This window comes from Carcharodon carcharias, chromosome 1 (assembly GCF_017639515.1).
Source record: "Carcharodon carcharias isolate sCarCar2 chromosome 1, sCarCar2.pri, whole genome shotgun sequence".
In the NCBI taxonomy this organism is placed as follows: domain Eukaryota; kingdom Metazoa; phylum Chordata; class Chondrichthyes; order Lamniformes; family Lamnidae; genus Carcharodon; species Carcharodon carcharias.
Window position 1 is genome coordinate 249,791,865 of NC_054467.1, and position 27,876 is coordinate 249,819,740.

Sequence of the window (27,876 nt, forward strand, 5' to 3'; positions counted from 1 at the left end):
CTTTCCAGCATCCAGTGTCAGCATCTCTGGAAGAGACACTCGACACAGCCTTCAGTAATGCACCTCAAAAGAGCATCCACACCAGCGTTAGATCTTAATATTCATTTCTCACTCTACACTTCTGTAGCGTTTCTGAAAGTGCTGAATGATTATCAGCGGCAGGAAAATAAAATATTTATGGGCAGCTTTTTAAAACTGACTATTGCTCTTTCCAGCCGAAGGAGAAAACACAAACTAGCCCAAAATCCCGGTCTTAAAGGTCATTTTTTAACAGCCTAATTTTAATTCACTGCAAATGAGCACACTCTCATAGCACGCAAGAAATATTGTCCTCTCAGGACTGCAAAATGTTAACGATCAGCTCACGGGCTGAGAGGCTTGCCAGAAACAAGTTTTGTCACTGACTGGAATGTGGAATCAATACAACAGAAGTGATGCAGACAGATCGCAAGTCTGGTCTCCCCCACCCACCCCGGCCGACACCACCTCTCTCCCCTCGTAACATCAACCCCGTAACTCCATTCCCATGATTGAGGTTTTACTCGGGGCGCTAAGAAACAGTGACCGCTCCGCCATCTTACTTCCCCCTGATTATGACGGTGCACGGAGACAGGAGGTACAACCTCAGCTTAGCCAGCACAGTTACTCCGCCAGCACATCCGACCATCACGGACACCGCCCGATGCATCGACTGTGGGGAATGTTCCGCGTAAGCACAGAACTCAGAAAGGCCGTGAACGGTGAGGAGGCTTGTAGCAGGTTCAGTAGGATATGTTAATAGATTGATGAAGTGGGCAAATGCCCGGCCGGCAGATGAAATTTCATGCAGAAAAGGGTGAAGTGATGCATTTTGAAAGGAAGGGCGAGGAGAGGTAATATAAATCAATTGGTGCAATTTTAAAAGAGGTGCAGGAAGAGAGTGACCCGAGGGGGGGTCCATACACAAATCTCTTTTTCTTTCGTACAGGCGTCACTGGCAAGACCAGCATTTCTAGCCCGGTCCCTAATTGCCCTAGAACTGAATGGCTTGCTAGGCTATTTCAGAGGGCAGTTAAGAGTCAGCCACATTGATGTGGGCCTGGAGTCACATGTAGGGCAGACCAGGTTAGGACAGCGGAGTTCCCTCCCTAAAAGCACATCAGTGAACCAGATGGGTTTTTACAACAACAGGCAATTGTAGTTGTCATGGTCACCATTGCTGAGACGAGCTTTCAATTCCTGATTTATTCATCACATTTAACTTCCCCCAGCTGCCATGGTGGGATTTAGATGCACGTCCTCAGAGCAGTAGCCTGGGCTAATAATAGCCTGGGTTTATTAGTCCAGTGGCATTACCATGACGCCACCATCTCCCCATTTGGAGAGGCAGCAGAAGAAGTTGAGAAGGCTGCCTCTAAAAAAAAAAAGAGAACATGGGATCCTTTGTTTGATAAATAGAGCCAAAGAGTACAAAAGCAAAGAAGCTATGCCATGCCTATACAATCACTGGTTAGGCTTCAGCTGGAGTTGTGTGTCCTATTTCGGCTACCACGCTTCAGAATGGATGTCCAAGCCTTGCAAAAGGTGCAGAGGAGATTTACTAAAATGGTACCAGGATTAAAGGACTTCAGATACATGGTGAGATTAAAGAAGTTAATTCTCCTTAGAGCAGGGAAGCAAAAAGAACAGGGGGGGGGGGAATGGGGTAAGGGGAAGGGGGAGTTTTTTTTTTAAATGGAGTGAGTTGTTATGATCCGAATGCAATTCGTGAAAGGGTAGAGGTAATAATAACTCTCAAAAGGGAATCGGATAAATAATTGAAGGACAATAATTTGCAGGGTCGTGGGCAAGAGAAAGAGAGTGGGGATAATTGGATAGTTCTTTCAAAGAGCCAGCATAGGCATGTACATGGACAGTATTGGTCTCCTTATTTAGGGAAGGATATAAATGCATTGGAAGCATTTCAGACAAGGTTTACCAGACTAATACCTGGAATGGGCAGATTGTCTTACGAGGAAAGGTTGGATAGGCTAAGCTTGTACCTGCTGGAGTTTAGAAGAGTAAGAGGTGCTTTGAGGTGTCTTGCCAGAGTGGATGTGGGAGAATTTAGAACTAGGGATCACTGTTTAAACAGCCAACCTTTCCTCATAAGATAGGTATTATTATGGTGAATCTTCTCAGGGTAATGTCTGAGGCTCAACCATCTTCAGCTGCTTCATCATTTTTTTTTATTCATTGGATGTGGGCATCACTGGCTAGGCCATTTAAGAGTCACATATATGCCAGACCAGGTAATGATGGTAGATTTCCTTTGGGGCTTTACAACAATTGACAATGGTTCCATCAAACTTTTAATTCCAGATTTTTATTGAATGGTGGGATTTGAACCCAGGCTCCCAGAGCATTACCCTGGGTCTCTGGATTACTAACCCACTGACAATACCACTACACCATCACCTCTCCTGACCTTCCTGCCAATGTAAGATCAGAAGTGGGAACGTTCGCTGATGATTGCACACTGCACATTGCACCGGAAAGGCAGATGATCTTAGGGCGTGGATTGGCACGTGGGATTATGATATTATTGCTATTAGTGAGACTTGGCTGCAGGTGGGGCAGGACTGGCAGCTCAATGTTCCGGGGTTCCGTTGTTTCAGACGTGATAGAGGGGGAGGGATGAAAGGGGGAGGAGTAGTCAGGGAAAATATTACAGCTGTGCGTAGACAGGACAGCCCAGAGGGCTTGTCTACAGAGGCCATATGGGTGGAGCTGAGGAATGGAAAAGGTGTGACCACACTATATGGTTGTATTATAGACCGCCCAATAGTCAGAGAGAATTGGAGGAGCAAATCTGTAGAGAGATAGCACACCGATGTAAGAAACAGAAAGTTGTGATAGTAGGAGATTTTAACTTTCCACATATTGACTGGGGCTCCCATACTGTAAAAAGGCTGGATGGCTTGGAGTTTGCCAAATGTGTTCAGGAAAGTTTTCTAAATCAATATTTAGAGGTACCAACGAGAGAGGATGCAATACTTGATCTCCTATTAGGGAACCAGACAGGTTAGGTGACAGAAGTATGTGTAGGCAAACATTTTGGGTCCAGTGACCACAATGTCATTTGTTTTAAGTTGATTATGGATAAGGATAGGTCTGGTCCTCGAGGTGAGATTCTAAATTGGAGAAAGGCCAATTTTGTGGAAATGAGAAAGGATCTAGGAAGAGTGGATTGGGATAAGTTGTTTTCTGGCAAGGATATGTTCAGTAAGTGGAAGGCATTCAAAGGCGAAATTTTGAGAGTGCAGAGTTTGCATGTTCCTGTAAGGATTAAAGGCAAAGTTAACAGGCATAGGGAACCTTGGTTTTCAAGGGATATTGGCGATCTGGTTAAGAAGAAGAGAGAAGTGTATAGCAGGTATAGGCAACATGGAGCAAATGAGGTACTTGTAGAGTATAGAAAATGTAAGAAAATACTAAAGAAGGAAATCAGGAAAGCAAAAAGAAGACATGAGATTGCTTTGGAAGATAATGTGAAACTAAACCTGAAGGGTTTCTACAAGTATATTAAGAGTAAAAGGATAGTAAGGGACATGATTGGACCCTTCAAGATCAGAGTGGTCGTCTATGTGTGGAGCCTCACGAGATGGGGGAGATCTTAGACAGTTTTTTGCATCAGTATTTACTCAGGAAACTGGCATAGTGTACAAGGAAGGAGGGAAACAAGCAGTAGTGTCATGGAACATGTAGAGATTAAAGAGAAGGAGGTGCTTGCTGCCTTACAGCGAATAAAGGTAGATAAATCCCCCGGGCCTGACATGATATTCCCTTGGACCTTGAGAGAGACTAGTGTAGAAATTTCAGGGGACCTGGCAGAAATATTTAAAATGTCCTTAGCCATGGGTGAGGTGCCGGAGGATTGGAGGGTAGCTCATTTTGTTCCGTTGTTTAAAAAAGGCTCCAAAAATAAACCAGGTAATTACAGGCCAGTGAGCCTGACGTCAGTAGTAGGTAAATTATTGGAAGGTGTTCTGAGAGATCGGATATACAATTATTTGGACAGCCAAGGGCTGATTAAGGATAGTCAGTATGGCTTTGTGCATGGTAGGTCGTGTTTAATGAAACTTGTAGAGTTTTTCGAGGAGGTTACCCAGAACGTAGATGAAGGAAAGGCTGTGGATGTTGTCTATATGGACTTTAGTAAGGCCTTTGACAAGGTCCCACATGGGAGGTTAGTTCAGAAGGTTCAGACACTTGGTATCCGTGGAGAGGTTGTAAACTGGATTCGAAATTGGCTGTGTGGGAGAAGACAGAGAGTGGTAGTGGATGATTGCTTCTCAGACTGGATGTCTGTTACTAGTGGTGTGCCTCAGGGATCTGTGCTGGGACCATTGTTGTTTGTTGTCTATATCAATGATTTGGATGATAATGTGGTAAATTGGATCAGCAAGTTTGCTGATGACACTAAGATTGGAGGCGTTGTGGACAGCGAGGAAGGCTTTCAAAGCTTGCAGAGGGATCTGGACCAACTGGAAAAATGGGCCAGAAAATGGCAGATGGAATTTAATGCAGAAATTGTGAGGTGTTACATTTTGGAAGGACAAACCAAGGTAGGACATTTACAGTAAATGGTAGGACATTTACAGTAAATGGTAGGTCACTGAGGAGTGCGGAGGAATAAAGGGATCTGGGAGTTCAGATACATAATTCCCTGAAAGTGGCGTCACAAGTAGACAGGGTTGTAAAGAAAGCTTTTGGTATATTGGCCTTCATAAATCAAAGTATTGAGTATAGGAGTTGGGATGTTATGGTGAGGTTGTATAAGACATTGGTGAGGCCAACTTTGGAGTATAGTGTGCAGTTCTGGTCACCTAACTACAGGAAGGATATCAGTAAGATTGAAAGAGTGCAGAGAAGATTTACTAGGATGTTGCTGGGTCTTAAGGAGTTGAGTTACAGGGAAAGATTAAACAGGTTAGGACTTTAATCCTTGGAGCATAGAAGGATGAGGGGAGATTTGATAGAAGTTTACAAAATTATGAGGGGTATAGACAGAGTACATGCGAGTAGGCTCTTTCCACTTAGATTAGGAGAGATAAGCACAAGAGGGCTTGGCTTTAGGGTGAAAGGGGAAAGGTTTAGGGGGAACATTAGGGGGAACTTCTTCACTCAGAGAGTGGTGAGAGCGTGGAACGAGCTGCCATCTGACGTGGTAAGTGCGGGCTCACTCTTAAGTTTTAAGAATAAATTGGATAGATACATGGATGTTAGAGGTCAGGAGGGTTATGGACTGGGTGCAGGTCAATGGGACTAGCGGAATAATATTTCGGCACAGACTAGAAGGGCCGAATGGCCTGTTTTCTGTGCTGTAGTGTTCTATGGTTCTATGGTTCTATGTTAAGCACTATTTGTGACTGCTGAGATACTGAAGCAGTCCATGTCCAAATACAGCAAGATCTGGGCAATATCCAGGCTTGGGCTTACAAATGGCAAGTAACATTCGTGTCACACAAGTGTCAAGCAATGGCCATCTCCAACATGAGAGAATCTAACCAACCCCCCTTGACATTCAATGGCATTACCATTGCTAAATCCCCCACTATCAACATCCTGGGAGATAACTATTGACCAGAAACTGAACTGGACCAGGCATATAAATATTGTGGTTATAAGAGCAGGCCAAAAGCAGGGAAATCTGTGACAAGTAACTCACCTCCTGACTTCCCAAAGCCTGTCTATCTTCGACAAGGCACAAGTCAGGAGTGTGATGAAATACTCCCCATTTACCTGGATGAGCGCAGCTCCAACAACACTCAAGAAGCTTGACACCATCTAGGACAAAGCAGCCCGCTTGATTGGCACCCCATCCACAAACATTCACTCCCTCCACCACTGACACACACTGGCAGCACTGTGTACCATTGACAAGGTGCACTGCAGGAACTCAACAAGGCTCCTTAGTAACATAGGGACAGGAGAAGGCCATTCAGCCCATCGAGCCATCACCTTCCAAACCCACAACCACTACCATCTAGAAGGATAAGGGCAGCAGACACATGGGAATATCACAACTTGGAAGTTCTCCTCCAAGCCACACACTATCCGGACTTGGAAATATATCACAGTTCCTTCACTGTCACTGGGTCAAAATCCTGGAGCTCTCTCCCTAATAGCACTGTGGGTGTACCTATACCACATGGGCTGCAACGGTTCAAGAAGAAGAGGCAATAAATGTTGGCCTAGCCAGCAATGCCCACACCCCATAAGTGAACAAACAAAAAACTCCCTCCACCACCAAAGCACAGTAGCAGCAGTGTGTACCACCTACAAGATGCACTACAGCAACTCACAAAGGCTCCTTCAACAGCACCTTCAAAACCTGCATCCTCTACAGCCTAGAAGGACAAGGCCAGCAGATGCATGGGAACGACAATCACCTGCAAATTCTCCTCCAAGCCACACAGCATTTTGACTAAATGTGAACTACATCGCTGTTCCTTCACTGTCACTGGGTTAAAATCCTGGAATTCCCTCCCTAATAGCACTGTGGGTGTACCTACACCAGGTGCACTGCGAAGGGTCAAGAAGGCATCTCGCAATCTCGTTCTGATGGGCAATAAATGCTGGCCTAGCCAGTGATGCCCACAGCCCGTGAAAGAATTTTTAAAAAAAACTCAGAATATGGAAATTCAGCATTGACAGCACCAAGCGTAAAGGAGTCAAATCTATACATTCTATGTACCCCCAGTTCTGGAATTTAATAAGATAAAAGATAAATTCATCTTAGCACAATTAGAAGGCCATTTGGAACTCATGCTTTTAGTCCTAACCTGAGACAGGCAATCTCTATAGAGTTAAGCCTTTGAGGTTAGCTATTTGGATATCTTGGGCCTTTTGAAGTTGATGACCTTGACCTTATATCATTAGCTACACCTCTGTAAAGTGTTGAACAATAAGATGATTGTTGCCATTCAGCATTTTCAAGTTAAGGGCAAGTAAATCCCATGTAGGCCAATTAGGAGTGAATTCGGAACTCACTCCCTTAGACCTTAGAATTGCAGTTGAGCTTCAGGTTGGCAATGTGGTAAAGATTGGCCTTTCCATGTTGACTTAAATTCGAAGCTTTAGTTCCACCACTGTTAATCCTTGAAACACTGGATGACTTTTACATAGTTTTGTCATTGTGAGATTTGAACTCTTGAAGTTACATTGTTTCATAGTTTGCCAGTGTGAGATTTGAACTCTTGATACTCTTTTGAGTAAACCTGTTTCCATCTGTTTCAGATGAAGTTACATTGTTTCATAGTTTGCCATTGTGAGATTTGAACTCTTGATCTTGGGGTTACAAACCCAGTACCATAACCACTTGGCTATTTAGGCCAAGCCCCTGGATGACTTTTACCTTGCTGGTTAATTTTTTCAGGCTTAATAGGTATTCACGAGACAGTAGGCCCGAGACAATTTGTCTCAATTACCAGACAGTTCAGTGGCTGTTTTCAATTAACTCTAGGTTGTTAAATCCTGTGGCTTTTGCTACAGCTATCAATGGATTTAATTTACTGTTATCCAGTAGCAAGTGAAGGTAATTTATGACCAACTCATTTTAAAGTGAGCGAGTGATTTTTGAACTGCTTTATCATTAATTTAACATATAGCTGCAATACTACATGAACGATTCATAAACGATTTTAAAGTTTTCAGGATGAAGGAAGTGAGATTTGCTTAGTAACGGTATATACAAGGAAATATTGCATTCCATTCATTCTCTCAGCCACCGCTGCAGCGTGGCAGCAGTGTATACAAGGTGCACTGAATCAACTCACCAAGCTCCCTTTGTCAGAGCCTTATAAACCTGCTACCTCTACCACTTATATTGACAAGGGCAGTAGATACATAGGAACACCCCCGATGGGAGTAAGTGTGGAGGTTGGTCAGTGTGAAACTTGGTGCTGGTTTGCCGATACCATCCACCCTTGCACCATTTTCCCAATGGGGATGGGGGTTGGCAAGGCTATTGCCTGCAAGCCACTTAGCCAATTAAGATGGGTAAATAGCCTATTAAGGCCTATTATGGGAGGCTAACTCGAATTTTTCAGTCGCTCTGCGGGCCCCTCAAAGTGTCAGGGACTAGACCAGGAGCCTGAGGGCCAGAGCTCCAGGCAGGTATAGGGCCTTCCCCACCTGCCTGGCCACACCTTAAGGGTGTTCGCTAGCTGGATAGAGCACTTGCCTCCCCACTGTCTGCGTCCAGGAGGCCGCCTCCATCCCTTGGCAGTGCTTTATTCTCAATGTGGCAGTGGGGGTGGGGGGAAACCCACATGCTGACTGGCAAATTCTGCTGCATGGCCTTAATTGGCCTTTTAATAGGCCTAAAGGGCTGCCCCTTTGCTTCCGGGCAGGCAGTTGTCAACCCCTTATTACCCTCCCGAGATGGGATCATGTGGGAGACCGGCACACTGGCCAGTACTTGGAAATTACAGGCCCGTCTGCCTCTGCGGCCATTTGAAATGGCAGCCTAATGTTTTAGATCAATGAGCTTTCATTGGAACAAGCATTAACAACAGGTTTTTACCTCACTGCTCATTGTGAGGTATTGCTGTCAAGAATAATTATCTTTGTAACAATGGCGTAACGTATGTGAGCATTAGAATCCGTGGTAACCACCTTGCCGCTGTGCTGAGAAGGTTGTGGATTCATGCTGTTAGTGGGCACTTACTGTAGCCTTACACTGCAGTGCAGCACTGACAGATGTTGCCTTGTCAGAATTTCCATTTCTCGGGTTGAGATGTCAAACCGAGGCCCTGTTCATTCCCAAACTTGAGGCCAAGCCAGGAGGTTCTCTTCACGCCCTGGTTAACATTAACCCCTTAAGCAATGCCGCTCCGAGCAAATTAACTGGCCATTCACCTCATTTACCTTCACTGGGAGCTTGCTGTGTGCAAAATAGTCAGCCCTGTTTACTTATAAAACACAAGCGATTGCACTTTTTAAGTAATTCATCAGCAGAAGAATTTTGGGAAGTCCTGATGATAATGGCAGTTTCAGTATAAATGCAAGTTCTAGAGTTGAAGTCTACAGGGAAGTCATATCCAGGAACTATATTCTCCCTTGAGCTGACTCTGAGAGATCAACTGGTATATTTGAAGATTCCGAATTAGAAACAAGCTGGTTCCATCTCTCTCAAAATGAGAACTTGCTGCCTTTCATTCATATGATCAAGTGATAAGAACAACTAGGTTTCAGAAGTAATTGACTGTGTGAAGTTATTCCAACAACCATATAAGATGCTATATGAATACAAACGAACTATTTCCTTTTATCTGATGAAGTTCTTAGCTCTTTACTGCAAATCTCCCTGCATGTATTTAATGGCTTTCCTTTCAGTTTGGTTTGGTGCTTATGCCAGCCCTTGCCACATGCTCGTATTTCCTAAGCCAGCTTCATAGCCTGATTTGTCAATTGAAGTACGGGTGGTACACTAACATTGCATACCTATTCCACTGATTTACATAGACTCTACAGCTCTGAAACAGACCACTCGGCCCAACTGGTCCATGTTGATATTGATACTTCATATGAGCCCCCTCCCACCCTAATTCATCTATTAGCGTAACCTTCTAGTCCTGTCTCCCTCATGTATTTATCTGGCTTCCCCTTAATTTAATGCTGGTCACCTTAACCACTCCAGGGGGGTAAGGCATTTCACATTCTCACCACTCTCTGAATAATGAGGTTTCTTCTAAATTGGATTTACTCATGATATCTTGTATTAATGTCCCTGGTTGTGGGTGCCCCTACAAGTGGAAAACATGCTCAGGTCATTTACAAATTCAAACACCTTCATGATTTTAAAGAGCCCTCTCAGGCCATCCCTTCAGTTCTCTCTTTTCCAGAGAAAAGCATGTTCAGTCGTTACTGCTGGTCGCACCCTATCAACTCTGGCATTATCCCCCCTAAACGTTCTGTTATCAGACTCCGCACTAGTGGAAAAAGCATCAAGCGCCATCATAGGAGGACTGTTCCAGAGCTCTGACCTTTGAGCGTCTTGCTTTTGCATCTCTCCTCAGGCCAGCACAAAATCCGCTTTATTCCAGGAATGGTTGGGCCAATCCTGGAGATGACGCTCGTCCCAGAGGTGGAACTTCGCAAGTCTACGATCCCCATCTTCTTCGACATGATGCAGTGTGAGTTCCAGTACAAGGGGGACTTCAGAACAGTAAGTGTGTCTTCTTGTGTACATTCGAGTGTGAAAACTGCTGACAAGATAACTGGCAAAAGAAGAAATGAGGAGAATATTTTTTCTTAAGCTGTGAGTGGTGGTGATTTTGGAATGCGCTGTCCGAAAGGGTGGTGGAAGCAGATTCAGCAGTAACTTTCAAAAAGGACATGGACATGTACATGAAAAGGATAAATATGCTATTGGGCTAATTGGATAGCTGTTTCAAAGACCCAACATAGGCACAATGGGCTGAATGACCTCTTTCTATATGAATCTATGATTCTTTAGGAAGGGCAACACCCTTTTCTTTCTCTTTTTTGAAGATGTTACCTATAATGAGTAATGGTTCCACAGTCACTTGTAGGCATTTCTACTCAATTTTTACGTGTCTAGACCATAAGTATTAACAAGGCCATTCATCCATGGGTACTTATTAAACCTATTCTTATCTGATGTCCATATTTAAGCAACAGCTGCCTCTAGTTAGCCACGGCTCAGTGGGTAGCACTCTCACTCTGAGTCAGAAGGTGCTGAGTTCATTGTCACACTCAAGGCTTCAGTACATAGCCTCAGCCGAGACTTCAAGTAGTATGGAAGTGCCCATTATTTAGCTGAAAAGCTCAACGAGGCAAGAGGACAGAGGTCAAAAAGATAACATGGCACTTTTTCGAAGAAGAATAGGGGAGTTCTCTCCGGTGTCCCAGCCAAGAATAGGGGAGTTCTTTCCAGTGTCCTGGCCAGTATTGATCACTCACTAAAACAGATTACCTGGTCATTTACCTCATTGCTGTTTGGGAGCTGCTGTGTGCAAATTGGCTGCCATGTTTCCTACATTATAACAGTGCGAACACTTCAAAAAGTACATAATTGGGTGTAAGACATTTTGGGACATCCTGAGGTCATGAAAGTTGCCATATGAATGGAAATCCTTTCTGTGTTTGTTTACGAGCATTTCTGTGATTTTGTTTAGTTATTGGTACGTTAATCCACTTTGAAGGTAAATGTAGGTTCGGACTGATGGAAGTCCCAGGATCCATCCTGAACCTGCGTTGAATTAAGATGGCCTCGCCTAAGGGTGGGAGCTGGGCCATTAAGGTTGACCTCAGCTTCAACTATCATGGAAAGATGGCGAGTAATCCCTTTTCTCTCTCACACAAAATGGTTACTCAAAAGAACAACAGGTCACAGGACCTGCTAATGATAACAGAACAGCAGAAACAGAAAGTGCTGGAAACAAACAGAAGGGCAGTCAGCATGTTGTAGAGAGTTTGGATGAGCTTATGATCAGGATATGGAGCTTTTGATCTATTACTGAAAGAATCCCAGCAATCGGAACAGAAGGGAACAAGGCCTCAGGCACTAGAAAGCACAAATGTGTCCTTTTCTGCTGTGGTTTTATAATCTGCTTCATCTTTTTCAAAAATCTCAAATGTGGCACGGACATATATCAGCCCAGGATGCGTTACATAAGGCATTTCCCTACTGCAGAGACAGTCAGTAAATTTTATTCAGTACTCCGGCGATAATGAACTGAAACTACTCCTCGCAAACACTGGTTTGGCAAAAGAAAATTGGCACAAAAGAAATGCTCATCAGCTCATCCACTCCAAACCAGACTTGAAGAAAGTCCAAATCAATTGACTCGGCACGGAATGGCTTCCTCCATGAAATGTGGTTGGTCAATCTCAGCCACTGGTGCGACCACTGGGAGGGTTAATGTGGGGAACTACATGTCCCTTGGCTCTGTTCCAAATCCTGGCATTGATCCCATTGCGCCCTGGTTGCACCTTTCAACTCTGTTCCCAGTCGATGTTGCATGAAACCACTCTCTGTTCAGCCCTGAGTAGCTATAATATTGGCAGTAGTACACAGCAAGATCACACGATGGCCGGAAAGTGAAGTAAAACGTATTCATGAGATGTGTTCCTCCAAATTTGACACCGAGGTACACTGCTGGTGCACAATATGTTTACGCTTTTAAAACTCCCTTCCCTGGGAACTCTTTGCTTTGCCTTTGAAAATTCTCAAAATGCTGGGAAAATCACCAATTCATAGAATCATAGAACTTTATGGCACAGGACGAGGCCACTCAGCCCATGGTGTTTCTGCCAGGCGTTAAAAGAGCTACTCAGCCTAACCCCACTTTCCAGCTCTTGGTCTGTAGCCCTGTAGGTTATGCCACTCCAAGAACACATTCAAGAACTTTTTGAATCTGATGAGTGTTTCTACCTGTACCCCCCTTCCAGCCAGTGATTCCCAGGCTGCCACTGAGCCAATTTTGAATCCAACTTTCTGTCGTGTTATTAAAATGATATCATACCTTGAGCTTATTTACTGTAAAAGACATGAAGCACCAATTTCTCATAAGGGATTTGGTAAACATGTTGTGGGTTGACTTATTAAGATTAGGCACATAGGAACAGTTATATAACGAAAGCAAAATGCTACAGATGCTGAAAATCTGAGAGACAGTTAATGTTTTGAGTCCGTATGACTCAGAGTTAACTCTGATTCTCCACGGATGCTGAGTTTTTCCAGCATTTCCCGAGAGCTGTTATAAATAGGTACAAAGCTTGAGGATGTCAGAGCTGTGTGCGTGTGCTTTGCTCAAAGCAAAAGTGAAACAAAGACTGGATCACAACATATTTTCCTCCTAATGATGACATGCTGATATCCCTTGAAGGCTTATTATAACACTTCCTGCTTTCCCTCCGATTCCATGGGATTTCATTTGTCACAGAATCACAGAAGGAGGCCATTCGCCCAGTCGTGTCTACCCTGACTCTCTGCAGGAGGAACTTATCCAGTGCCACTCCTTGGCTGCCTTCTCACAGCCCTACATAGTCTGCCGTGTTGTATCTTGGTATCTTGTCACAGATTAGGAAACCATCGGATTTCATAAAATCTATGTAAATCACATTAAAACTGCTGCACTCATCAATCATCGACCCTCCTTGAAAAATTTAATTAAGTTAGTCAGACAGGACATTCCTTTAAAAAGGCCACACTGAGTGACCCTGAGTATCTCTCTAAATGACAAGTTGGGCCAATTATCTGAGGTCTCTCTTTCTTCCTTTTTAAACAATTGTAATAATTATGGTTTTATTTAGTATGTAATGTACCTTTAAGAATTATACCTGTTAGGCAAGATCACATGATCTATAGTAACCAATGGGAGAGTAGCAGGGGCTACCTCAATGTTAGAATAGAGATAGAGTTGGAGCTGAAAGCACACATGTAGATGCAGCTGAGTATATCGTAAATAAACTTAATGTTTCCACCCAAGAAGTGTCTGCAGATCAACCCTCTCATTAATAGCACAACTCGGCCACCCTACAACAAACTGGCGAAGAGAATAAAACAGGATTTAACAGAAGAAATCAACACTGTGCCTCACCCAGTGATTATAAGTAGCAAGCTCTATTAGAATTGAAGAAGTTATCCCCTCGCAAAATGGCACAATTTGGGAGTATTGATCCTTTTGAACCTGCCACAGATGATTGGTCTCAATACATAGAACATGTCATGCTCTTTATTCAAGCTAGTGAGATTATGGGGGAAGAGAAGAGGCAAGTGATCCTCTTGGGTGCTTGTGGTAACAAAACCTATGGTTTGATTCAAAGTTTGAAGGCACCTCATGCCCCAGATTCAAAAACTTTTGATGAATTGGTGGACCTCATGAAGGGTCACTTTCAACCCAGGCCCTCAGTCATGATGCAGAGGTTCAGGTTTAATTCGCAAAACAATTGAGACAATTGAATGCTACATGCCAAATTTGAAGCAGCTAACGGAACATTGTGAGTTCGGTAAGACTCTCAACAACATGCTCAGAGATCGTTTAGTATGTGGTGTGAAAGAGGACACTATTCAGAAAAGGTTATTGTCCAAAGTGAATCTGGATTTCAAGAAGGTGCTAGAGATAGCGCTGGCCATGGAAAGCGCAGTATGAGATTCAAAAGCAATATAGAGTGTGCAACATAGCACCATCCTCCACATCAGGCAGGAAACGTCAGCTGAAAGAGGCGCAAAAAAGAGAGTCTCCGCCAAGAAGTGTGGACCAGCCCCTGCTAGCCAAAGAATAAAGGAAAATAACTTAGCATCAAAATCAAAGAATCATTTTAATGGAGCTGGAAACAATCAGTCTTTTAGCGATTGTCCGTTTAAAAAGTCAGATGCTACTGTTGTCATGTAAAATGGACAATGCAAGGAAAGATTCAAGTAGGCTTGTAAGGAAAAGAAACCCAATGAAATCCACAATGTAGAAGAGCCTGAAACAACAAATTCAGATATTTACTCGTTGTTTAATCTGAAAGTTGGAAAGACAGAACCAATATTTGTCACACTGAAAGTAAATGGCAAATCTGTCAGGATGGACAAGGACATGGGAGCTTCCACTACATTAGTTGGGGAACATATCTTCGGAGATTTGAATAATGGTGAACATCAATTAAGTTAAGCCAAGCTAAAGACATATACGAGTGAAGACATTCAAGTAAAAGGCATAAGCAGAGTAACTATTATGGGAGGTTCTTATCCAATTTATCTATACTGCTGCCCCTCCCCCCGCATTCTCTACTCAAAAAGAACCAACGTTTATCTTGGGAGGGGCCCCAGAAAGAAGCCTTCATAAAGGTGAAACAATCATTACTCTCACTCAATCTATTACTGCATTATGACCAGACGAAAGAATTGCTGCTGACATATGATGCATCTCCCTACGGAGTGGGAGCAGTGCTCTCTCATCAGATGAACAATGGCATGTACATACAGGCCAATAGGTTACGTATGAAGAATGCTCACCATAGCGGAACAGTACCTGCTGATAGAAAAAGAGAGCTTGTCCATCATCTTTGGTGTCAAGGAATTTCACCAGTACGTACACAGCCGTCATTCAGACCACAAACCATTGCTAGGATTGTTTAGTGAGGACAAGGCTATATCACCCATAGCCTCAGCAAGAATACAACCATGGGCTTTAATTCTGGCAGCACACGAATACACTTTCGTACCGAGCAATAAAGTCGCAAATGCCGATGCCCTTAGTTGTTTGCCTTTACAAGAAAATGATGAGCACGTCCCAGTTGCACTGGAACTTGTTTTACCGTCAAATTTCTTAGATCCCTCGACAGATCAGAGACTGGACAAGTCGGGACCCAGATCACCTGCTGGCGAACCTAAAAGAACAAGGACGTGTCATTAGTTTAAGTCATCACACTGTCTCTGTGCGTGCCAGGCACCCTGGTGAGACAATGGAGATCTGCATCATGGTGCCAGCATCTTTTAATGGGGACTCCAGGTTCGAGGCTCACATCAATAAAGAGGCTGCACTAGAATGGTTGCACAAGCCAAAAGTCTCACCTCTGTGCACTACACTCTTACCTTCAACTGGAGCCCTACCTCTCCATGCCTGGTTGCACAGGGAGTGTGCTGACTCTCCAGCTCCAGGGCATCTTGCTCGAACCTGCTGAGCAGCAGGAGGTTGGCTTGCCCTCTGCCTGTATGTACCTTCTTTGCCTGATTATGGCTTGTCTTCTCCTGAAAGGACAGAGGAGCATTGATTAGTCCCCTCTCTACCTCCAGCGCCATTGCAGCCTGGCAAACCCCAGCTGAGGAACACCTCACAGGGCATATCCGAGGAGTGGCCCTCGAGTCGCCAGGCACTCAGTCCAAGCAGCCAGGGCAGCTAACCAGCTGGCCAGCTCCAATGTGATTGACAATTGGCACTCAGACTCTAAGACCCCTGAGATCCAAGGGCGCATGGCCAGACCTTAACACTTCTACACATTGACCCATGCCAACGCGGTAGTTAACTTCCTGAGCGCAGCAAGTCATTGAAGCACTTCCGGCACTGTACCCATGTGCGCCGCACCACGTCATGGCTGCTCACTGGGCTGCCACCTCCTCCCATGCCTTCTTGGTGAGATGCGGTGGCCTCCTCCCCCCATCCCTGGGGACAAGGGTGTCCATCTTGGCAGTCACTTCCTCCATTTTGGAGGACAGTTAAGAGTCAACCACACTGGTGTGAACATAGGAACATAAGAAGAGTAGGTCATTCAGCCCGTCAAGGAATGATGGCTGATCATCTACCTCAATGCCACTTTCCCACCCTTTCCCTTGATGTCATTAGTCTCCAGAAATCTATCAATTTTTGTCTTGAACATGCTCAATAATTGATCTTCCACTGCCCTCTGGGATAGAGAATTCCAAAAATTCACCACCCTCTGAGTGAAGAAATTCCTCCTCATCTCAATCTTAAATGGCCTACCCCTTATCCTGAGATTATGTCCTCTGGTTTCAGACTCACCAGCCAGGAAAAACATCCTATCTACACCTACCCTGTCATGCCCTGTAAGAATTTTGCAAGTTTCGATGAATCACAGTCTAACACAGAATCAAAGTGCAGAAGAGGCCCTTTGGCCCATCGAGTCTGCACCGACACGTGAAAAACACCTGACCTACCTATCTAATCCCATTTACCAGCACTTGGCCCATAGCCTTGAATGTTGTGATGCGCCAACTGCTCATCCAGGCACTTCTTACAGGATGTGAGGCAACCCGCCTCCACCAGCCTCCCAGGGAGCGCATTCCAGACCGTCACCACCCTCTGGGTAAAAAAGTTTTTCCTCACATCCCCTCTAAACCTCCTGCCCCTCACCTTGAACTTATTCCCCCTTGTGACTGACCCTTCAACTAAGGGGAACAGCTGCTCCCTATCCACCCTATCCATGCCCCTCATAATCTTGTACACCTCAATCAGGTCACCCCTCAGTCTTCTCTGCTGCAACAAAAACAACCCAGGTCTATCCAACCTCCCTTCTTAACTTAAGTGTTTCATCCCAGGCAACATCCTGGTGAATCTCCTCTGCACCCCCTCCAGTGCAATCACATCCTTCATATAATGTGGCGACCAGAACTGTGCACAATACTCCAGCTGTGGCCTCACCAAGGTTCTATACAACTCCAACATGACCTCCCTACTTTTGTAATCTATGCCTCGATTGATAAAGGCAAGTGTCCCATATGCCTTTTTCACCACCCCACCAATATGCCCCTGTGCCTTCAGAGATCTATACACACACACGCCAAGGTCCCTTTGTTCCTCAGAACTTCCTAGTGTCAAGCCGTTCATTGAATACTTCCTTGTCAAAATACTCCTTCCAAAGTGTGTCACCTCACACTTTTCAGGGTTAAGTTCCATCTGCCACTTATCTGCCCATTTGACCATCCCGTCTATATCTTCCTGCAGCCCAAGACACTCAACCTCACTGTTAACCACCCAGCCAATCTTTGTGTCATCCGCAAACTTACTAATCCCACCCCCCCACATAGTCATCTCTGTTGTTTATGTAAATGATAAATAATAGGGGACCGAGCACAGATCCCTGTGGTACGCTACTGGACACTGGCTCCCAGTCACTAAAGCATCCTTCTGTCATCACCCTCTGCCTCCTACAACTAAGCCAATGTTGAATCCACCTTATGAAATTACCCTGTATCCCATGTGCCTTTGCCTTCTTTATAAGTCTCCCATGTGGGACCTTCTCAAAGGCTTTGCTGAAATCCATATAACCCACATCAACTGCACTCTTCGTCCTTCGAAACTCCAGAGAATAGAGGCCCAGTCTCCTCAATCTCTCCTCATAAGACAATCCCGCCATCCCAGGGATTGGACTGGTGAACCTCCATTGCATTCCTTCTATGGCAAGTATATCCCTCCTTAGGTAGAAGGACCATGGGTCTGGAGTCGCACACAGGCCAGGCCAGCAGACAAGAATGAACCAGATAGGTTTTTATGACAACACAATAAAACAGTAATTGAATTTAAGTTCCTTCAGCTGTCATGGTGGGAATTTGAATTTATGCCATTGGAGCATTAAACTGGGCCTCTGGATTACTAGCCCAGTAACAGGCAACCATGTTCCCAGCTACATTGTATATATCTGGCAGTGGGGTCTCCTGTATTCCTCATATCTTATGTGCTTCGGGCCCAAATAGTCATGATAACGTGGTTAATGATGGCACAGCATGTTTTGGGCCTCTGCGAGATTGGATCCTTTAAAAATATGTTGTAGTGTAATTGTGGCTGAAGTTTTATTTGCTGTGGGATTTTCTTCTGCTTTTGCTGCTACTTCTTTCCCTCCAGTTTCCGATGCTATGAATGGGAAAGTTCCTCCGGGTGCCATCTGAAAGAGTTCTCCTGTCAACCTGGTCACCCAACAGCAGTTGAAAACAGATTAGCTGGTTGTGTTTTGTTTTGCTACTCTGGGGCTCTTGGTGGGCACAAAACCCTGAGAGCTAATAATTTGGGAAATTCATTAAGTAGAAACACACCTTGTGATTGTGATTTCTGCCTGTTGGGGTGGGGGCTGGCGGGGGAGATGGGGGGCGCGCAACAAAGGGGCATCACTTTAAATTAAAACAGGCCATTCAGAAGTGATGAGAGGAAAGGGTAATTGATATCTGAAATTCTCTCTGCCCAAAAATCCCTTGAGGCTGGGGGCCAACTGCAAATGTCAAACTGAGATTTGTTGATTATTTTTAAGTAACGCATTAAACGATATGAAGCAAAGGAAGGTAAATGGAATTAAGTGACTGATTAGTCATGAGCTAACTGAATGTCAAAACAGGCTCGAGGAGCTGAATGGCCTTCTCCTGTTCTGATGTTCCTATGTTCATTCTTATAAAGCAAGTACAAGCAAGTAGACATCTACAGACTTCCCTCATTTGTCGCGGTTCAGCTGTAAGTGACCCACTGAAACAAACACAGCAACACCATCTAAGCCATAGAGACGTGCAGTGCTACACGTGATGCAATGTTCCTTATCATTATGAGCTAACGCGTAACCTGAAGAATGTGAGATTCATTAGTTTATGCTTCACTAGTGGATAAATTATAGCTGCGAGGTTAATCTTAACCTATCTCACCTGACAAGATCAATTTAGCTTCAAAAGCAGCCTGCTTGATTGGCACCCCATTTTAAGCATTTACTCCACCTCCATTGACATGCAGCAGTGTGTACCATCTACAAGATTCATTGCAGCAACTCACCAAGATGCCTTCAACAGCATCTTCCAAACCCACGACCTCTACCCCCTAGAAGGACAAGGGCAGCAGATGGAAGGGAACACCACCACCTGCAAGTTCCCCTCCAAGCCACACACTGGCCTGACTTGGAGATATATCACCATTGCTTCACTGTCGTTGAGTCAAATTCCTGCAACTGCCTCCCTAACAGCACTGTGGATGTACCTACATCACAGGGACTGCAGCAGTTCTATCAGGCTTGAACTATTATTCCAATATTATATGAATATTTGGGGCCAATAAAGAAAACCGAATGAGATATTTATGAAAAATAATAACACATAAATCAATTATAGATCACCTCTGAATTGAGAGAGAATTAAATTAACATCTCCGTAGAACATAATAAAAGTTGATGCTTGGCTTATTTCATGTTTATGTAATGTAACCTTGTTGTAACACAATAGTTTCCCTGTAAGTCATCTCATTTGTTTGGAAGATGGAGCTCTCTGCTCAGTGACTTCTAATAAGCTTTTTCTGATGTCTCACCTAGCATTCCTGCTTCAATTGATCCCTTGGGTGGAGAGGCTTGGGGGGCAATTGAATTGTTTAGTTGATAGAGGGAAAGGGATGTAGAGAAAATCTATTTCACCTGGTGATGGGGGGCATCCAGAACAGGGGGACATGATCTTAAAATTAGAATTAGGCCATTCAAAAGTGAAATCTGGAAAAACTTCATCACAAAGTCTAGCGGAAGTCTGATCACTCTCTTAAAGGATTTCTGCCAGTTAATAGGAGCTTTCAAAACTGCGATTGTTAGGTTTGCGTATCAAGTGACATGGTTCAAAATGGGGTTGAGGTACAGGCCAGGCATGAATCCAACTGAGGACCAAAGGAAGGTATTGGAAGAGGATATTGGTAACATGATGGTATAGACAAGACAAAAAGTGGCAGATAGAATTCATTTTCACTAAATGTGAGGGGTTACAAGGGCAAGTCAGAGGCTAGGAATCCTGTAGAGAGTAACTCACCTCCTGACTCCCCAAAGCCTGTGCACCATCTACAAGGCACAAGTCAGGAGTGTGCTGGAATACAGCCCACTTGCCTGTTTGAGTGCCACTCCAACATCACTCAGGAAGCTTCACCCAATCAAGCAGCCCACTTGATTGGCACCTCGTCCACAAACATTCACTCCCTCCACCACCGACGCACAGTAGCAGCAGTGTCTACCATCTACAAGATGCACTGCAGGAATTTACCAAGGCTCCTTAGGCAGCACCTTCCAAGCCCACAATCTCTACCATCTAGAAGGGCAAGGGCAGCAGATACATGGGAACACCACCACCTGGAAGTTCCCCTCCAAGTTACTCACCATCCTGACTTGGAAATATATCACCGTCCCTTCACTGTCGTTGGGTCAAAATCCTGGAGCTCCCTCCCTAACAGCACTGTGGGTGTACCTACATCATAGGGACTGCAGCGGTTCAAGAAGGCAGCTCACCACCAACTTGTCAAGGGCAATTAGGGATGGGCAATAAATGCTGGAGAGCCAGCAATGCCCACATTGCATGAATCGATAAAAAAATGATTGAATAACCTGCTCCTGTTCTGATGGCCTAGAAAGGATCTCCAGTTTTATCATATCATTGCTGCCACAATTAGAATGACCACACTGTCTGCCACAGAAAAACACTTCAACTTAATTTCCTTTGGATTATTTTCTGTTAAGATTCAGAGTTCTGTACAAATGTAAATTTCCTGTTTCCTGAAGGAAAGCTGAATGATGTTTGCATGGCAAAGGGATTTGGGGCTTCAGGTGAACAAGACATTAGAAACAGCGAATCAAGTGTATACAGCAGTAAAAAAGAGACACAGCTAATGGAACACTACATCTTATAACAAAAGGATTGTGAGATATAAGTTAAGATGAAATAGAGGATCTGTATAAAAGATTAGTAAGACCACAGTTGGAGTCCAGTGTCGAGGTTAGGGCTGCTTACTATTGTAAGAATTTTGAGGCAATAAAGAAAATACAACACATTGCATCTGCACAGGACAAACAGTGAGCCTATATAAACATGCTAAACTCAGTCCATATGTACAGGCCTAATACAGCCCATCCATTCAGCCCGCACACACACACTGCACATGTACAGCCCAAACACAGTTCATATGTTCACAGGTAAGGCCAGCAAATTTCATTCTCTAAATGAAGATGGGAAAGAAATCTGCCAACCTTACCCAGTCTGTCCTGAATGTGACTCCAGACCCACACAACGTGGTTGACTCTTAACTGCTTTCTGAAAGAGCCGAGCAAGCCACTCAGCAACATAAATACTGTGGCTACAAGAACAGGTCAGAACCTTGAATCTTGATGCACGGTGGCAACAGTGTATAGCATATACAAAATGCATTGCAACAACTTGCCAAGTCTCCTGCAACAGACAAAATTGCAACCCCTATCACCTAGAAGGACAAGGGCAGCAGATGTATGGGAATACTACCCCCTTCAAGCCACACAAACTTCTGACAGGGAACTATACTGCTGCTCCCTCATCATCACTGTGTTAAAATCCTGGAACTCCCATCCCAACAGCACTGCTAGTGTACCTACACAACACTGACCATCATTTCAAATGGTGGCTCACCTCCATCTCCTTAAGGGCAATTAGGGATGGGAAGCAAATGCTGGCCTTGCCTGTGAAACTCAGATACCATGAAAGAATTTTAATTAAAACAAACACAACTCATTTATGCAGCCAAAAACAGATCATCCATAAAGGTAAATGCAACCCATCTATAGAGGCCAAACCCATCCAGAACTGTAGGCCAAGCATAGCCTATCTGAACAGCCCATAGGTTCAGTGCATCTGAACAGCTTATTCATATAATCACTGACAGTGCAGTTCCTATCTCAGCAGCCTGTACACATGCCCCCACCCCTCAAGTGTCTGCAGTGAGGAGTGAAAATGACAATTGGCAATACAGCTAAAATTTGTTGGCGCTCATGCTCCATTGTATCTTTCACTTTTGTGGTTCTTGTCCACAATATAAACAATACAGATTCTACAGCAACAGGAGTTCCAAAATACTATAGCAACATTTCTAAATGAATCACATGTGTAATATGAATGGGGTTAAAGTGTAAAGGTGCTATTTTATAGCTCATAGCAAATAAATGACTTTCCTTGCCCTTTGCAAATAATAGTCTATGAATACACATCTGTGGGATCAGTCCAACACCTCATTAATACCGCTTGTTGCATTAAACATCAACACCTCCAACATTTCTCACAAGCATCTTACTGTCTGTAGAAATTGTTATTGTTTAGACGGTGGCGTAGTGGTAATTTCGCTGGACTAATAATCCAGAGACCCAGGCTTGTGCCCTGGGGACATGGGTTCAAATCCCACCAGGGCAACTGGTGGAATTTGAATTCAGTTAATAAATCTGGAATATAATGCTAGTCTCAGTAATGGTGACCATGAAACTATCATTGATTGTTGCAGAAACCCATCTGGTTCACTATTGTCCTTTAGGGAAGGAAATCTGCCATCCTTACCTGGCCTGGCCTATATGTGATTCCAGATTCTCAGCAATGTGATTGGCTCTTAACTGCCCTCTGAAATGACCAAGCAATCTCAGTTTAAGGGTAATTAGGGATGGGCAACAAATGCTGGCCTTGCTAGCGATGCCCACATCATATGAAAGAGTTTTTAAAAATTGTTCCTTTTCATTTTTTTTGTTTCCCTTAATGCCTTTTGAGTAGGAATGTGTGACATTGGTGAGGGGTTTTAACAGAAAACAGAGAACTTAAATTGTTAACTCATTTTCTTAGTGGTCTCCAGGCTGTGTGCATAAGAACATAAGAAATAGGAACAGCCCCTCGAGCCTGTGCTGCCATTCAATAAGATCATGGCTGATCTTCTTGTGTTCCGCTTTCCACATTCCCGCCTAACCCCAATAATCTTTCATTCTCTTGCCTAACAAGAATCTACCTACCTCTGCCTTAAAAATATTCAATGACCCCGCCTCCACCACCTTCTGAGGCAGAGAATTCCAAAGTCGCACAACCCTCTGAGAGAAAAGAATTCTCCTCATCTCGGTCCTAAAAGGCCGTCCCCTAATCTTAAAAAGTGCCCCCTAGTTCTGGACTCACCCACAAGAGGAAACATCCTTTCGACATCCACCTTGTCAAGGTCATTCAGGATCTTGCATCGTTCAATCAAATCACCCTCACTCTTCTAAACTCCAGTGGAAGCAAGCCCAGCCTGTCCAACCTTTCTCATAAGACAACCCACTCACTGCAGCTATCAATCTAGTCCTTTGAACCGCCTCCAATGCATTTACATCCTTCCTTAAATAAGGAGACCAAAACTGCATACAGTATTCGATGTGCGGTCTCACCAATGCCCTGTATAGCTGGAGCATAACATCCTTACTTTTATGTTCAATCTATCTCGTAATAAAGGATAGCATTCCACTAGCCTTCTTAACTACTTGCTGTACCTGCATACTAACTTTTTGGTGACTCACTAGAGCACCTAGATCCCTCTGCACCCCAGAACTATGCAACTGTTCTCCATTTAAGTAATATTTTGCTTTTTTGTTTTTCCTGCCAAAGTGAACAACTTCACATTTTCCCACATTGAACTCCATTTTCAAGATCTTTGCCCACTCACTCAACCTATCTATACCCATCTGCAGCCTCTTCACGTTCTCTTCACAACATACTTTACTACCTATCTTTGTGTAATCTGCAAATTTAGCTACATGTCTTCACTCCCCTAATCTAAGTCATTGATGTAAACCGTTAACAGTTGAGGCCCCAGCATAGACCCCTGTGGGACTCCACTCGTCACACCCTGCCAATCAGAAAAAGACCCATTTATGCATACTCTCTGCTTTCAGCCAGCCAGCCAATCTTCTATCCATGCTAATATGTTACCCACTAGACTATGCACTTTTATTTTCCCATAATGACCTTTGATGTGGCACCTTATCAAATGCCATCTGGAAATCCAAGTACAGACTCCCCCTTATCCATGGCACATGTTACTCCTTCAAAAAAACTCCAATAAATTGGTTAAACATGATTTTCCTTTCACAAAACCATGCTGATTCTTCCCTATTGCCTTGAGCTCTTCTAAGTGCATAATACACTGAGCCAAGAGGCCTTGGATCGGACCTGTCGGCAGCTCACTACTTATGTTTTTCCACAGTGTCAGACAAATTCTATAATAAGGAGTTCATAAGATAATTGCAATTGCAATGAGGCTGCTCAAACTCATGACATTTAGAACATTGTCAGATAAAGCTTTCATCTGATGGCTGTGCTTTTGAATTTGAGTAAATGTTGCTGTGTTGAACTAATTTGCTGTCCAAGTGCCAGAGCGAAAGGCCCTTGTACCAACCCAAGGCGTCACCAGGATCGAGAGGTAAAGCAACTTTTTCCAGCCCAAAATAACATCCAGATTGTAGAGATGAAAGCACTTTGTTGCAACCCAGCACAGCACCCAGGGATAGATAGGGTAGCAAATCAGGGCAAATCCAATTTGGCCAATTACTGCCCCATCAGTCTACTCTCAATCATCAGAAAAGTGATGGCAGGTATCGTCGACAGTGCTATCAAGTGGCATTTACACAGTAATAACTTGTTCATTGATGCCCATTTTGGGTTCTGTCAGGGCCACTCAGCTCCTGACCCCATTACAGTCTTGTTCCAACCGTAGATGAAAAAGCCAAATTCCAGAGGAGAGCTCAGAGTGATTGCCCTTCACCAAGGTTCACTGATGAATGCACAGCTTTTAGTTCCACTGTCAACTCCACAGATAATGAAACAGTCCATGCCAGCATGCAGCAAGACCTGGACAACGTCCAGGCTTGCACTGATAAGTGGCAAAGAATGTTCATGCCACATAAGTGTCAGGTAATGACCATCTTCAATAAAAGAGAGTTTAATCCTTGACAACCAGTGACATTACCATCGCCGAATCCTCCATCTTCAAAATGCTCGGGGTTAGCATTGACCAGAAATATAACTGACTGAGCCATAAAAATACTGTGGGCAGAATCTTTCGTTCTCAGCAGGTGTCTCGCTCACTGCCTGAAAAAGCGACGAGACACCCGTGCTGACTCTGGGGCGGAAGGCCCATCATCAGGCAGTTAAGTGGACAGTTGCGGGCCTTCCTGCAGGCTGGAGGAAGATGACTTCCTGCCTGCTAGGAGCTGCCTGCCAATCAGGGGTCGCCAGCTCTTGCACTTGGCAACACCACGGAGGAGGTCGTGGCTGCTGCCAGAACAACACCCCTCAGAGTCTCGGGATTGTGGGGCAACCCAGGAAAAAGTTAAGTGCTGTTGGGTTGGGTCTGGCAGGATGGGGAGTCATAGGGAAAAGGTGGCCATGGGGGTCAGCAACAAGGACAGGAGGGTGGCTGTCAGCGGCCCCTCCCTTGCCATATGTCCATGTCCTTAATCATGCACAGAGGGACATTCTCCCAGGTACCCATCCCCACCTCCCCGCCACCACCCCACTCCAGCTGACATGCGGTTTTACCAGTTGTTTTACAAACATGTCGGCAGGCCGGTCTGGAGCTGGGAAGATTGCAGCAGAGGTGGGAAGGGGCCCTGAGGTGGTCATTAATTGGCCACTCAATGGAGTCAAATTGAGGTAAAGTGTGAAGGTCGAGCATGGGCCTTCCTGCCCAGAACTTAATACCAATGGAGGCGAGAACATGTGAGGTATCAGTCCCGATGTCAACCAGCCAATTAGAGGCATGGAGTCAGTGTGGTTATGTTACTGGACTTGCCCCAGATTAATGATCCAAAGACAGAATTTCAAATCCTGCAAGGCGGCTGGGGCATTTGAATTAGATTAAATAAATCTAGAATGAAAAGCTACTATCAGAAACAATGACCATGAAGCTACCAATTGCTGTAAAAACCCAAACAGCTCCTTAATGTCCTTTAAGGAAGGAAATCTGCCATCCTTGCCTACTCTGCTGTAGGTCTGGAGGCAAATTTAGGCCAGACTCTTAACTGCCCTCTGAAATGGCCTAGCAAGCTGGTTGTATTCAAGAATTCGCCAGTAATTTCTTAGGGGTAATTAGGTATAGGAAACGAAGCTGGCCTTTCCAGCGATGCCCATATCCCATGGATGAGTATGAATGAAAGTTCTTCATTGGCACCCATCCACTGTCACCTTAAACGTACGCTTCCTCCACCACCGACTCTCACTGGCAGCAGTGTGTATCGTCTACAAGACACTGCAGCAACTACAACCTGCACCTTACATCTGTGAGGCAGAGAACCACGTGAATAGTACATTTAGATAGGCGATCACACCGTGGTGTAGGAGCATACAGGCAGTTAGGGAATGGGTGACCACCAGGCAGTCTAAGAAAGCCATGCAGGTAGTGCAGGACTCCCCTGAGTCGATCTCGCTCGCTAACTAGTTTTCCATTTTGGATACTGGTGAGGGCAATGCTTACTCAGATGATTGCAGCAAGATCCAAGTCCACAGCAGCACGGGTCTCAGCCATACAGGAAGGAAGAAAGAAGGGTGGGAAGGCAACAGTGACAGGGAATTCAATAGTGAGGGGGGTCAGACAGGCATTTCTGCAGCAGTAAACGTGACTCCAAGGTGATGTGTTGCCCTCCCCTTGTTGGTGCCGGGGTCAAGGATACCTCAGCAGCTGCTTCTGGGGGAGGGTGAACAGCCAGAGGTCGTGGTTCACATTGGTACCAACGACATAGTTGGGAAGAGGGATGAGGTCCTGAAAGCAGATTTTAGGGAGTTAAGAAAATTCATTAAAAAGTAGGGCCTCAAAAGCTGTAATCTCAGGATTACTCTCGGTGCCACATGCTAGTGAGCATAGCAGTAGAAGGATTGAGGGACTGAACATGTGGCTTGAGTATTGGTGTAGGAGGGAGGGCATTCGATTTCTGGGGCATTGGGACTGGTCCTGGGGGAGGTGGGATCTGTACAAAATGGACAGGTTGCACCTTAGCAGGACTGGGACTAACATGCTTGCAGGGAGATTTGCTAGTGCTGGTGGAGAAGGTATAAACTTAGACTGGCAATGGGGTGGGAACCTGGGAGCTCAGACTGAAGAGAAGCCAAGCTGGTAATAGGAGGTAGAAAAGTCATAAGCAAAATTAGAAGGCAGACAAAACAAAGGCAAGCATCAAATAGGATCATAATGTGGAATAATGTTAAAAAGACAATATAAAGGGCATTCTATCTGAATGTACATAGCAACAAGGTAGATGATTTGAAGATGCAAATAGGGATCAATAGGTATGATTTAATTGCTATTGCAGAGACATGGCTGCAGGGTGACCAGGATTGAGAACTGAATATTCAGGGCCATTTGTCATTTAGGAAGGATAGGCAAGGGGAAAAGGAGGTGGGGTAGCACTGTTAATAAGGGATGGAGCAGTACGTTGAGGAACCAACTGGGGATCAGGTTATTTCAGATTTAGAAGGGGGAAGGAGACTGTAATATAATGATATTGTCACTGGACTAGTAATCCAGAGACCCAGGGTAATGCCCTGGGGACCAAGGTTCGAATCCCACCATGGCAGAATTCATAACCCAGCCTATTTGATAATAGGAATTGATAACCTTTGCCAGTTGTCATTAAAAACCCATC

The 27,876-nt window shown here is 44.5% G+C and overlaps 1 protein-coding gene across 1 annotated transcript in view; it reads left to right on the top strand.

Annotated features, from left to right (window-relative positions):
• The window catches only part of LOC121278030 (dedicator of cytokinesis protein 2-like), a 1,199,266-nt gene that overhangs the window by 940,465 nt on the left and 230,925 nt on the right, over positions 1 to 27,876 (top strand). The window contains exon 33 of the mRNA XM_041188048.1: positions 10,044 to 10,192. Within this exon, the coding sequence (XP_041043982.1) occupies positions 10,044 to 10,192 (149 nt within the window). The remainder of the gene's footprint in view (positions 1 to 10,043; positions 10,193 to 27,876) is intronic.